Genomic DNA, 14,054 nt, shown 5'->3' on the forward strand with positions numbered 1-14,054 from the left:
AATTATGATGTAAAATATACATAAAAACATTAAAATTTTACTTTAAAACCTACATTTTGGTTTGCTTTATAAATACCCGCCATGATGGTATGTAAAAGTGCAGAGTGCATGCACGTTTCATAGCTTAAAGTGTGCATTATCTAATGCGGCCGTGTATCTTTTAGCCGCCCGGAGACGGCTTCCAGTAGGTACGCTTAAAAATTTCTCCTCTGGAGATGACATCATCAATTTAGGATCAGCTGTTGTGTTACCAGTTATGTTTTGAATATAAAATTGTACATAACACGAAATGATTTAATGAAATTTGAATGTAAAAAAATAGCCTGGCTCCCTGGCTGCATGGTTATTTTTATATAAATACTGGAAACATTTTGTAAGAAAATTTTACGCCTCTAAAATAGCACAATTTTATCTGATGGCTGAACCATACAGCCCCTATGTTCGGAGCCAGGGGCAATAAAAAATCTCAATGTAGAAACAACCTTCTGGAGTTACTTCCCTCTTAATGGCGAAAACTGATATATGTAAATAAGAACAAACATAGGGACGGGAGCCAGTCTAGTAAAAAAAATTAAATTGATTTTTTTCTAAATCATTCAATTTCTTTTTTATGCAGGAATATAATCCTAATTATAACAATAAATTGTAAGCAACAATCGTAAAAGAACTTTTCCCCATTTTTGTAGACTTGTCAAGGGTCCTCTACTTAATCACTTTATTCGATTTATTTGATAGTTATTTCCGTGATTTTTTTCATATTTCTACTTCATAAATTAACTTAAGTGAAAAATGTAAATATATTTATAAGGTTATAGAATATTTGAAGTAATTTTCTTCGCGCAAAATTAGCGATTGAAATTCTTTCTCTCTAACAAAAATACATGTAAGAATGCAAGTCTATAACAGACTGGTTTTCGAATTTATCTGCTCCCCTACTTTACGAACAGTTATTACCGGGAACCATGACACTGCAATAAATTTCTCCTGTGGATAGATATCTAAATCAGCATTTACTAATAAGCTTTGATAATGTGGCAGTTGAGTCCAATAAATTCAGGGGTGTTCAAAGATAATCTGTCATAGATCTATTATAAAGCAATCATTGGATTTACCTGTATTGGAAAATAAACAGTGTCGATTGTATTGAGGTCAACTGCCACATTATCAAAGTTAATTAGTAGTTAACAGGTGGCCAGCGTGTGTTCATGAGTTGAGATTCAGTTTTGTGTTACTAATCTGGCTAGTTTCAATAATACACCAAAAATGGTCTGAGTTGCCCTTAATCTTCAATTACAATTATGTAAAAACTATGATACTGAAATGAAAACATGTCAAATAGTCTTCTTATTGGTTAGATTAATGAAAATGTATAAACTATTCAAAGTGCATTATGTTACTTTGGTATCCTATGGAAGGGCATAGGTATCAGTAAGTCTTACATGTATCTAATAGCACAGTGCATAATAAGATAAGAAGTCCATTTCGATCCATGTGTAAGAACATAATTAGTAAATATATTCAACAATGTATCCCTAGCAGCAAGGATTACAAGTACTGCTAAATATATATTTTTTGTTTTGTTTTGTTTGTTTGTTTTTTCATATAAAAGAATGATATTTAAGAATAATATTAAACAGATATTGAATGGTGTCGAGTTAAGAGTTGGACATCGGCAGAATGAATATTTTAACAATGGATTCAAATTTTGAAAAGGGATTAGATGTTTTACAATATAAAGTGTTAAGACGTAATTAGGGTATATTTAAAAGGAAATGATGTTCTTTATTTTTTTAAGATAGTTTAGAACGAAAAACTCATTTTCTGACGTTCATCATAACACCAAACTATTTAAAGTAAGATCATTTTTAGCCGAAATCTGGAGCTCAGTACATTTACTTTGCAAAACTTGGATTCAAAGTTACTGTGATAACTATGATTTAAATGAAAAATAATTTTCTTTGTTTTGGAATGAAAGGAGTATATGTGTGACTTTTGCAAAATAGGTACCAATTTATCAGATTTTTATCGGTAATTTTTAACTCTTCGTGTATGACAAATTATAGAGATGTAAATCCCTAATATTCCATCGAAGATAATCTCCTGAATGACCACCATAAAGCTTTTGGTCGAAATTAGCTGAAGTCGGTATTAATGATTTAAAAACCTTAAATCGAGATTTTCGATCCGTGCAAAAAATTATAATCAAGTTATATTTCACATCTTAAGGCGTCTGCTAACTGAATAAAAGTTCTTTTTACTAACAGTTATCATAGTTACCGTTTCTTTTCAGTGATGCACTGGTATAAATTTACATTTTTTGTACATTTTGTTGCTAGTAGCTGCTGTCCCGGTGTGCACATGGGTTCAAAACATAACTCTGGTTAAAATAATTTTTGGACAGAAAGAGTTAGATTAAACTAAACTTCCTTACAGAAACCCCTTTCTAAAAGGTCAAAGTCATACCTTAAATAGTGGTTAATATGAAAACTTGGTGCTGTTAGTCCTTTTGACACCTGTCGAGCTTGGCATCTATAGTTTGTATGTAAAACAATTCCTAAGATATTGTATGGCATGCAGAAGGATAATTGGCTGATATTTTCACCTGTCTTGAATAAATGAAGTATAAATCTGAAGTATTGATGATATATCACCGTGCACCAATTATAGTTTTACGTGGTGCAATTTTATAATCATTTATTCTACTAAGCATTTTACTTCATCATAGACAGCTTCTATATTTCTATGTCTAAGGCATTTTAAGGAACAAAGAAAATGCGGCTTCTTTAATGTCTTGCATCAAAAATTCGTCTTGTTTCACTTTATGTGGTATTCAAGCATCAGTGGGCATGTAACTTGCGATCTTGACATCGTTCTTGTTTAAATATGCAAAATCATGATAAATGATAACAGAGTTAAGCGTCCCTATAACCTTTTCCCCTAAACTGTGACATCTGTTGTATTATTTACGTAAAAACGTTTCAAGGTCAATGCTCGCTAGTTGAGTGGTTTACAGGGTCATGTTTAATCAGACTACAGGGACGTAGCCGGACTTGTTAACATTGATATCCCGTAAAGAAAATACACAGCTGCTGTTTAAAAGGATTGCCAAAACAACATTGTCACGATTTTGCGGCGCAACCTATTGGAAACAAATTTAAGTTGCATAAGAAGTCGATTGCAAGAGAAAACATAACCTCGCCAATTTTTTACGGGAAAATCGGCAACAATTAAAGCGAGTGTTGTCGCAGTCATGAAATTATTGTCTTTGTCTTAACATTTCTTGTACATACTTTTCAATGTCTCAGTCACGGAAATACTAAGACCGATAATACATTAATATGAAATAATGCACTGCCTCAATCGGGAATCGATCAGACTTCAGCTCATCACATAAGATTTGAAAAGAACTGTCTAATGACAGCATCGATTCCGTATCATTTTAAAGGTAGATTTTGGAATAAAAACAACACTGCCCATATTTGTACTGATGTGCAAGACGTTGCGGTTCGGACAAGTTATGTGGACGCTTATTAGGCACAAGGAAAAAGCGTATTCTTCCAAAAAATCCGAAGTCAGACGTTCTGTGCACGTGCCGGAAGGACACATTTTTTAATTCGATAGTATATATCTCATTCGGTATATCGCATGTTACCGTAGAGGGATCGATCCCCTATAATTAATAGCGAGCTCGAGAATCGAGCTTTACGGTAACGCAAGTATACTTCCACACTTGGTGATGGATTTGAAAAGTTTCGTCGGAAGTTCTTAAAAAGCGCACCCTAACGGATAGGTGCTCATAGGAAGTACTTCTTTCCGGAGTAAATACAGAACTTCATTCAACTGCTAAAAAATATTCATCACTTAACAATAATGAAAGAATGCTTTCCAGTTGTTTGAAAAAAATATTATTTTCATTTAAAAGATCAAGCATCGGCCAGAAAATGGTTAAAATGTCATTAATAAGCAGAAAGAAACGGGAACGCGGTAATGACGTCACCGTGACACCGGCCTCCCATAATTTTTGCAACGTATGATATTCACTGTTACAGGTATGGTGACACTAAATGTAGACTTTTTCAAGTGAATGGGTTCTCCTGAATTCTTGTGAGTAGGGAATAGTTTCTGTGTGACAAATAAATGATGCATAATATTTTTAGCTAAATCCGATTTCTTTGAGCTCGCTTTGAGGCTTTGCCTTATTTCATATTAGCGAGCTCGAGAATCGAGCTTTACGGTAACGCAAGTATACTTCCACACTTGGTGATGGATTTGAAAAGTTTCGTCGGAAGTTCTTAAAAAGCGCACCCTAACGGATAGGTGCTCACAGGAAGTACCTCTTTCCGGAGTAAATACAGAACTTCATTCAACTGCTAAAAAATAATCATCACAACAATAATGAAAGAATGCTTTCCAGTTGTTTGAAAAAAAAATATTATTTTCATTTAAAAGATCAAGCATCGGCCAGAAAATGGTTAAAATGTCATTAATAAGCAGAAAGAAACGGGAACGCGGTAATGACGTCACCGTGACACCGGCCTCCCATAATTTTTGCAACGTATGATATTCACTGTTACAGGTATGGTGACACTAAATGTAGACTTTTTCAAGTGAATGGGTTCTCCTGAATTCTTGTGAGTAGGGAATAGTTTCTGTGTGACAAATAAATGATGCATAATATTTTTAGCTAAATCCGATTTCTCTGAGCTCGCTTTGAGGCTTTGCCTTATTTCATGTTATGAAATAAGGCAAAGCCTCAAAGCGAGCTCAAAGAAATTATGAAATAAGGCAAAGCCTCAAAGCGAGCTCAAAGAAATTGGATTTAGCTAAAAATATTATGCATCATTTATTTGTCACACAGAAACTATTCCCTACTCACAAGAATTCAGGAGAACCCATTCACTTGAAAAAGTCTACATTTAGTGTCACCATACCTGTAACAGTGAATATCATACGTTGCAAAAATTATGGGAAGCCGGTGTCACGGTGACGTCATTACCGCGTTCCCGTTTCTTTCTGCTTATTAATGACATTTTTACCATTTTCTGGCCGATGCCTGATCTTTTAAATGAAAATAATATTTTTTTCAAACAACTGGAAAGCATTCTTTCATTATTGTTAAGTGATGAATATATTTTAGCAATTGAATAAAGTTCTGTATTCACTCCGGAAAGAAGTACTTCCTGTGAGCACCTATCCGTTAGGGTGCGCTTTTTAAGAACTTCCGACGAAACTTTTAAAATCCATCACCAAGTGTGGAAGTATACTTGCGTTACCGTAAAGCTCGATTCTCGAGCTCGCTAATATGAAATAAGGCAAAGCCTCAAAGCGAGCTCAAAGAAATTGGATTTAGCTAAAAATATTATGCATCATTTATTTGTCACAAAGAAACTATTCCCTACTCACAAGAATTCAGGAGAACCCATTCACTTGAAAAAGTCTACATTTAGTGTCACCATACCTATAACAGTGAATATCATACGTCGCAAAATTTATGGGAAGCCGGTGTCACGGTGACGTCATTACCGCGTTCCCGTTTCGGCTGTGACTAAATACAGAGTTGGTGCACCTGTGATATATTACAGACTCCGGTATATACCGGATTAACTAAATTTGAAAGAAAACATCTTAAATGTATCTATTTTGTAACCATGGTGATACTAACCCTAACCTCTAGTCAGTATATTATGCATTTGATACACTAAATGCGTGCGGACATGCAAAAAAATGAGAATTTTGCCGTGCGCTCCAATAGATAATAATTCCACGCCTGCGCAGAACGACTGCACCAGCTCTGCAATGAGAAACATTCGTTTCTTTCTGCTTATTAATGACATTTTAACCATTTTCTGGCCGATGCTTGATCTTTTAAATGAAAATAATATTTTTTTCAAACAACTGGAAAGCATTCTTTCATTATTGTTAAGTGATGAATATTTTTTAGCAGTTGAATGAAGTTCTGTATTTACTCCGGTAAGAAGTACTTCCTGTGAGCACCTATCCGTTAGGGTGCGCTTTTTAAGAACTTCCGACGAAACTTTTCAAATCCATCACCAAGTGTGGAAGTATACTTGCGTTACCGTAAAGCTCGATTCTCGAGCTCGCTAGTATGAAATAAGGCAAAGCCTCAAAGCGAGCTCAAAGAAATCGGATTTAGCTAAAAATATTATGTATCATTTATTTGTCACACAGAAACTATTCCCTACTCACAAGAATTCAGGAGAACCCATTCACTTGAAAAAGTCTACATTTAGTGTCACCATACCTGTAACAGTGAATATCATACGTTGCAAAAATTATGGGAAGCCGGTGTCACGGTGACGTCATTACCGCGTTCCCGTTTCTTTCTGCTTATTAATGACATTTTAACCATTTTCTGGCCGATGCTTGATCTTTTAAATGAAAATAATATTTTTTTCAAACAACTGGAAAGCATTCTTTCATTATTGTTAAGTGATGAATATTTTTTAGCAGTTGAATGAAGTTCTGTATTTACTCCGGAAAGAAGTACTTCCTATGAGCACCTATCCGTTAGGGTGCGCTTTTTAAGAACTTCCGACGAAACTTTTCAAATCCATCACCAAGTGTGGAAGTATACTTGCGTTACCGTAAAGCTCGATTCTCGAGCAGGCCCTTCGGGCCTGCTCTTCGAGCTCGCTATAAATACTTTTGTATTTTAACGGTATTGTCGTGCGAGGCGTTTGGAAGCTGATTTATAATATATATGCCTTAATGAAAGGTTGCTTGGAAACGTTTTTTCTATATTCCTGCATAATACACCAAATATTTCGTAAAAGGCTTTTGCACACTTTCGCATGAAAGCTAACATAGCGGATACAGAGGACCTGGTATTTAAGCACGGACTAGCGCCGTGATAGAATGGACAAGTCGGCTCTCGAATAGTTTGAACGAACAGCCGTGGGCAGTATTCAGCTCTTGCCTGGTTCCTACAAACAAGTGTCTAGTGTCAACCGACATATAACTCCATGAACCGTGGTAACTAAAATTCATTCAACAACTGAGTCTTACTTTTGTATCGGATTACTGCGTGATCTCACTTGCATTTGAAAATAGTTTTTGTGAAAAAAAAAATCTTTATAGCTGTAATCTATATCGTATTGTATTTTCAGTCATTTCTGAGACGGCCCTCCATAATTCTTTAATTCAGCTCCAGTAGAGCCACCCTGCACAGCTCCGCCAGAGCCATGTTCTTAACCTTTTAAAACAGTGAGTGTGAGGTTTTTATAGTTTATTTGATCTGTAGCAATGGATAAACAAATTATATGTATAAGCTTATGCGCCGACGGATGTTTATTTTAATTCATAGCCTCTGTCCGTCTAAATAGTATGCTAGGATTATAATTTATGTACCTTTTTCTATAGGAAAAATACTGGAAAATTTTGTCTTGCATGTCAGTTGTTGAAAAATTTGGATAGAAATTTAAGTGTATACCAAACATCCTTATAACTATCTTAATGTTTTACTTACAAATGTCAGCTGATTTTTTTTAATTTTCATACTTTCTATCTTTATTTCAGAAGGAGTGTGACAATGTCGTTCGCAACGCAGGGTATCACAGTGTTATGCATTGCTCTTGTGTATTACTATTTTTTCGTTCGAGACTCCGCCTACAAACAACACAGGGAGATTTTGTCGGACAAGATTGATGACGAATACGATTATGTCATTGTTGGTGGCGGATCGGCTGGTTCCGTGCTGGCTTCGAGACTTTCCGAGGACAAGAATTCTAGGGTTCTATTATTAGAAGCAGGAGGTTTTTACGATGAAAATCCACTGTTCCATATTCCGATAAACTGGCTTGAACTTGAAAATACCAGACACGACTGGGAATATTACACGGTGCCTCAGAAGGTTTCGTGCTTGGGCTTGAAAGAAAACAGAGCTTTTTGGCCTCGAGGACGCGTGCTCGGGGGATCAAGCGTATACAATGCTATGCAGTACACCCGTGGCAGTAGTTACGAGTACAATGAATGGGCAGCGAACGGATGTACAGGGTGGAGTTACAAAGACGTATTACCTTATTTCTTGAAGTCTGAGGACATTCAGATAGATGAACTGAAGTCATCCAATTATCATCACTCCGGTGGTCCGCTGGCTGTTTCCGGTGGGCGTGTTACACAGCTGTCCGACCTGTACATGAAAGCTGGACAAGAACTTGGGTTCAACATCACGGACTACAATGGCGCAGACCAAGAGGGTTTCAACCGGATTCAAGTAACTGTCAGGAACGGTGTTCGGGACGCAACCGGATTAGCGTTCCTTGGACGTATGGGAAAAAGACAAAATCTTGACATCGTTATTGAAAGTTTTGTTACCAAAGTTGACATAAAGAACAAAGCTGCAAGAGGAGTGTTTTTCATTCACAATGGTAGGAAGGAATACGTCGTGGCCCGAAAAGAAGTTATTCTGTCAGCAGGTGCAATAAATTCGCCTCAGATCCTTATGCTTTCTGGTATTGGACCAAAAAACCATCTGGAGTCTTTAAACATCCCTGTTTTAGCTGACCTCCCTGTCGGGAATAATATGCATGACCACCAGATGGCGTTCATGTTTAGTAAGATAAATAAACCAATCAGCTTGTCCGATGATCTTGTGAACGGTTTCTGGACGCGGTTGAGATATACCTTATTCGGCACTGGACCTTTAACAATAGCAGGATCTGATGGCTCGGCGTTCTTTTACAATGATGAATCAAAACGCGGAAAAACTAGTGCAGACATTCAAATTATAATATTCAGTAAGTTCCTTCCCCAGAATTTGAACTATTTCAACTTTAAAGACAGTGTTGCAAAGGAATACTTGGCAGAGAACGGTAATGTCGAAGGATTCAACTTTATTGTAAGTGTAACGCATCCAAAGAGTAGAGGTACATTACGCCTGAAAAGCTCGGACCCCTTTGACTACCCGCTCCTTGATCCCCAGTACCTCACAGACAAGAAAGACATTGAAGATTTCATTGGAGGAATTCGGATGTGGGAAAAGTTTATACAAACGAAAACTATGAAAGAACTCGGTGCAGATATTAATCAAATGAAGATGTCGTTTTGTTCTCAGCATAAGTTCCGGTCTGATGCATACTGGGAATGTTTCGTGCGCCACCTAGCTGTGACTGTCTATCATCATTCATGCACGTGCAAAATGGGCGCAGATAATGACCCGACTGCGGTTGTGGACTCGAAGCTTAAGGTTAAAGGTATCAGAGGATTGCGAGTCGTTGATGCGTCCATCTTTCCAACAGTTACATCAGGAAACACAAACGCTCCAGTAATTATGGTGGCGGAAAAAGCTGCTGATATGATTCGTGGAATAGATTCTGTAAAAAGTATCAGAGAAAATTTACCTGAATAAATTTAAGACATAACTAAATAACCCGTAGCTTAGCGAAACTGATATGTCCTTAGACGATTTCTTCATAAAGTAGGAAGGAGGACATGTTACTGAACGGTTGCATTATATTTGTGCATTTCTTATGTAACTCGTCGATGTAGACATTTGCTAATGAGTAAAAAGTATGATGGCTTGTTTGTGCCTTTTCTTTATTTCGTTTTTTCGCAGCGACGTTTGATGTGACCATATCGCTGATCAATGTTTACGAAATGGCACAAATAAACTAAGAGTCGTGTTATATATAACAGCTGCTCTATAACAGTAAGACAGGTGGACAATTTAAGGTCCAACCTGAGATATTGTGTTTTCATAACTTATTTGCTGACTCGTTTTACCTCTTTTATTCAGTCATCTTTTACCCAGTATATTTCAAAAATTTAAAAATACAGCTGAACTATTATCTTACACTGTAGAAACAAATTGTTGTTTAAACTTAACCAGATACACATATACTGTGCATTTAATATTATAAACGTTTAGATAACAAACTTAAATTTAAGTAAATAATGGCATTTCGTGATTTCTCAATGTTTTGTAGTAGCACAATAGGTTAATAGGTTACAGTTATCATGCGGTCCTTAACCCTTGGCCTGCTGGCGGCAAGTGATTTGCCTTTGCGACCAGTGCAGACCAAGATCGTGCAGGTTGATCATGGTCAGCACTGTTCGCTGTTCAGACAGTAAATTTTCATTGAACACCCCTTCGAATAATAAATGGTACTGTCCAAATTTAATGATGGACCATTCCGTTTTAGAAATTTAGCAGGTTTAATAAGGGTTAAACATTATTTGATAAACACATTCGTATAACATTACATGAATTTAACAATATATCTATAAATAGCCATTGTTTATGTTGTTGATGTTGTTTTTGGTTGTTTGAAGGGTTTATCACTGTCTTAGATATAATACTAGTATAAATGGCAATTTGTTTAACTAAATTCTGCATGTATTTGAAGCTACTAACCCAGAGTTTTGGTGAAATTTTTCAACATGTTCATTTCCACCAGGTTTGGCATAGAATATATGACACTGAAAAAATGATAAAGTTGTGAAAATAAAAGTTAGATATGGATTAAAATGCAAGAAGAATGTAAATGTTTTGCATTATTTCAAAGTGTTGCAACGGAAAATACTACCTTCTGTACACTATTTTTAGTTATTTCTAACAATATCATGCAAAAATCCTGTCAACAAGTTTGTACTACTAGTCACTTTAAGAGTACTCAATTTCTATGGATTTTTGAGAGACTTTTTGGCCTAAAATGTGCGGGTCAGTCACTTTATGTCAGCTTCTTATCTGAATTTTACAAGTTATATTTCCCTGGTTTATTATCTAGGATGTACACAGATATGCAAAAGATATCTCAAGTTTATTATGCGTGCGATAGACACATAATTTACATTATATATCAAAGTCGTGTTCATCTTGAATATGACAAAATTATGATCGTCATCTGTTATTAGTTAGAAGAATGAGATGGGAAAAAAAGGTTATGAAAAAGGGTAAAAAAAAATATGAAAAATGGAAAAAGCAGAGAGTTCGATTAACCACTTCTTCTGATTTTTATAGTGCTCCAAACCCCCACCCCCATCCTTCGAAAATGTAGGGATTAATGGTCGAAAGGCAATTTGGTTTCTGGTCAGTAACTCGTGAACCTTATATGACATAGTGATAAAGTGTTCATATGCTAACAGCCTGTTGTCACAAGATGATACGCATTGTAAAGTCATAGTGACCTAGAGATCGAAATTTGGCCTACGACTCGGGATTACCCGTGGTCAATAAATGGGAGCCAAAATGTTGATAGTTACATTGACACTTACAACAGTTTCTTATCAACAGCCGGAGAAAACTTCGCCTGTCAAATAATAACATGATTATCTATGTTCAGTAGATGGCCCCTTTGTTTGGGGGTCAGCAGGTCAAAAGTCAAGGCCAGAGTGACATTGAGATTATAATGGTTTAGGATCTATACCCTGCGGTCATCAAACTTAATAGCATGATCGTCCTTGGTCAGTAGATGACCTCTACAGTAATAGTTCAGACGTCAGTTCACGATTCAAACATCAAAGTGCAGTCTGATCAGTACTGTCCTGCAAACTGCGGACTAGAATGCATTTCACAATTCGAAGGTCATAGCTTAATTTGGAATCGAATTTCAAACTGCAGACTGGTCTGCGAGTTCACGATTCGAATTGCGAACTGCTAACTTGTCTGCAGTTCATGATATTGGAACGTTACTCTTATTTTTGGTTGCGGGTTTATCCCGCTACCAAAGTTAAGTGTATTTTTGACAATCATGTAGCATCTTTATTTGATTCCAAATCACATCCAAAGGAATTTGTTCATGGGCTACACAAAGTAATCCCATTCATGAACAATGCGGATGAATTATCAATGATCAAGCAGTTCTTATTCATCCTCTACCCATTCACACTGGCCATTTAGATTAGATAAGATCAGTCAATGATTAGGTATTCCAGCCCATGGTTACATCACTGACTTCCAGCTGTTCATGTAAGGTCAGGCAGAGTTTATCTTAGATCGAGGCATATTAGTATTTGTTTATTATACATGTATATTTATAGATTGGCATTTAAAATGAAAATAACTCTAGCAAAACCCGCAACCACCAGACATCTCAAGGCTTTGATTAATACTTAGTAAGTGGATGCTAAATAGAGTCTGCACTCCCTGTCCCTCCATTAGAATTGCAAACTACCGGCTAGTCTGCAGTTCTGTTTCTGATTCGAATTGCGAACTGCAAACTGGTCTTCACGATTCAAAATGAAAGTATATTGGAACGTTACTCTTATAATTTAAGTAATAAGTAAGTGGTTGTTAAATTGAGGTTATGAGTTTGCACTCCTCCCCATCCATTAGAATTGCAAATTGCTGGGTAGTCTGCGGTTCTTAGTTTCATATTTGAATTGCGAACTGCAAACTGGTCTGTCGTCCGCAGTTCGAATTGCAGACTGCAAACTGATCTGCAATTCATGATTCAAAATTCAAAGTGCAGTCTGACCAGCACTGCCCTGCGAACTGCAGACCAGAATGCATTTCAGAATTCGAAGGTCATGGCTTTGGAATCGAATGGCAAACTGCCGACTGGTTTGCAGTTAACGTTTCAAAAAGAAAGTACATGGAATGCTACTATTATAATTTAAATACTTAGTAAGTGGTTGTTAAATAGAGGTTAAGGGTGAAGACCAGTTTGCAGTTCGTAATTCGAATCGAAAACTAAGAACCGCAGACTAGCCGGCAATTTGCAATTCTAATGGAGGGGAAGGGAGTGCATACCCATTACCTCTTTTTAGCAACCACTTACTTAGTACTTTAATTATAAGAGTGACGTTCCAATATACTTTCATCTTGAACCGAGAACCGCAGACTAGCCGGCAGTTTTCAATAGAATGGAGGGGCAGGGAGTGCAGACACATAACCTCTATTTAGCAACTATACTAAGTAGTAAAGAAATAAGAGTAACGTTCCAATATACTTTCATTTTGAATCGTGAACTGCAGACCAGTTTGCAGTTTGCAGTTCGATTCGAGAACCTAGACCAGTCTGCAGTTTACAATTCGATTCCAAAGCTATGACAATCAAATTGTGAAATGCATTACAGTCCGTAGTTCGCAGGGCAGTGCTGATCAGGCTGCACTTTGAAATTTGAATCGTGAACTGCGGACCAGTTTGCAATTCGATTCCATAGCTATGACCTTCGAATTGTGAAATGCATTCTATAGTCCGCAGATCGCATGGCCGTGGTGATCAGACTGCACTTTGAAATTTGAATCGTGAACTGCAGACCAGTTTGCAGTTCGCAATTCGATTCCAAAGCTATGATCTTCGAATTGTGAAATGCATTATAGTCCGCAGTTCGCATGGCCGTGGTGATCAGAATGCACTTTGAACCGTGAGCCGCAGACCAGTTTGCAGTTTGCGATTCGAATTGTGAAATGCGGACCAGTTTGCAGTTCGCAGTTGAATCTCGAACTGCGAACTGCAGACCAACTTAACTCAAATATCAAAAAATGACTGACATTTAAAATGAAAAATAAGCTCAACAATGTAATAACAATTTTGCAAAATTAAAGGTTACTTTTACCCACATAATTATTTTTAGAGAAATTAGCGAATAAAACCTGTTACGGTGTATATTTGATAGTCATAATATGTGATACATTCTAGACATTTCACAACTGTATTTTCAGAATACCACACTGTTGATACATCGCTCAAACTCCATTACTCTTTTAAATGTTACGACATACTCTTGACATATTTACGGTACAATTAACAAAATATAACTTTTGAGCTAATTAAAAAGAACAAGCAAATGTTTCATAATATTAAATTTCACATTTATATTCGAAACATAAAAATAAACCCTTTCGTAATAAAACAGACTGCGCCCCTTGACTTACTTTCCTTTACTTAATGCATTATGACATTAAGTGTCTGACTCCATTTCCGACGATTTTTTTCTGAAATAGCGATTGTAAAAAATGTTGCTCAACATTTTGAGACGAGACAATTATGGGCTCTGTAACCTCAGTGAAAGCTGATACATTATTATTTATGGTTGTTTTCTACTGAACGAATTATTTAACCAACCATATTTACATGTATATTTTTGCTGTTG

The 14,054-nt window shown here is 36.5% G+C and overlaps 2 protein-coding genes across 3 annotated transcripts in view; both read left to right on the forward strand.

Moving 5' to 3' along the window:
- The window catches only part of LOC123524947 (choline transporter-like protein 1), a 52,316-nt gene that overhangs the window by 13,371 nt on the left and 24,891 nt on the right, over positions 1-14,054 (forward strand). The gene's annotated exons all lie outside the window — the stretch shown is intronic.
- LOC123524948 (glucose dehydrogenase [FAD, quinone]-like) lies at positions 7,536-10,415 on the forward strand. Its single transcript, XM_045303583.2, has one exon. The coding sequence runs from the start codon at positions 7,550-7,552 to the stop codon at positions 9,365-9,367; it is 1,818 nt and encodes a 605-aa protein (XP_045159518.2). The 5' UTR covers positions 7,536-7,549; the 3' UTR covers positions 9,368-10,415.

This window comes from Mercenaria mercenaria, chromosome 3 (assembly GCF_021730395.1).
Source record: "Mercenaria mercenaria strain notata chromosome 3, MADL_Memer_1, whole genome shotgun sequence".
In the NCBI taxonomy this organism is placed as follows: domain Eukaryota; kingdom Metazoa; phylum Mollusca; class Bivalvia; order Venerida; family Veneridae; genus Mercenaria; species Mercenaria mercenaria.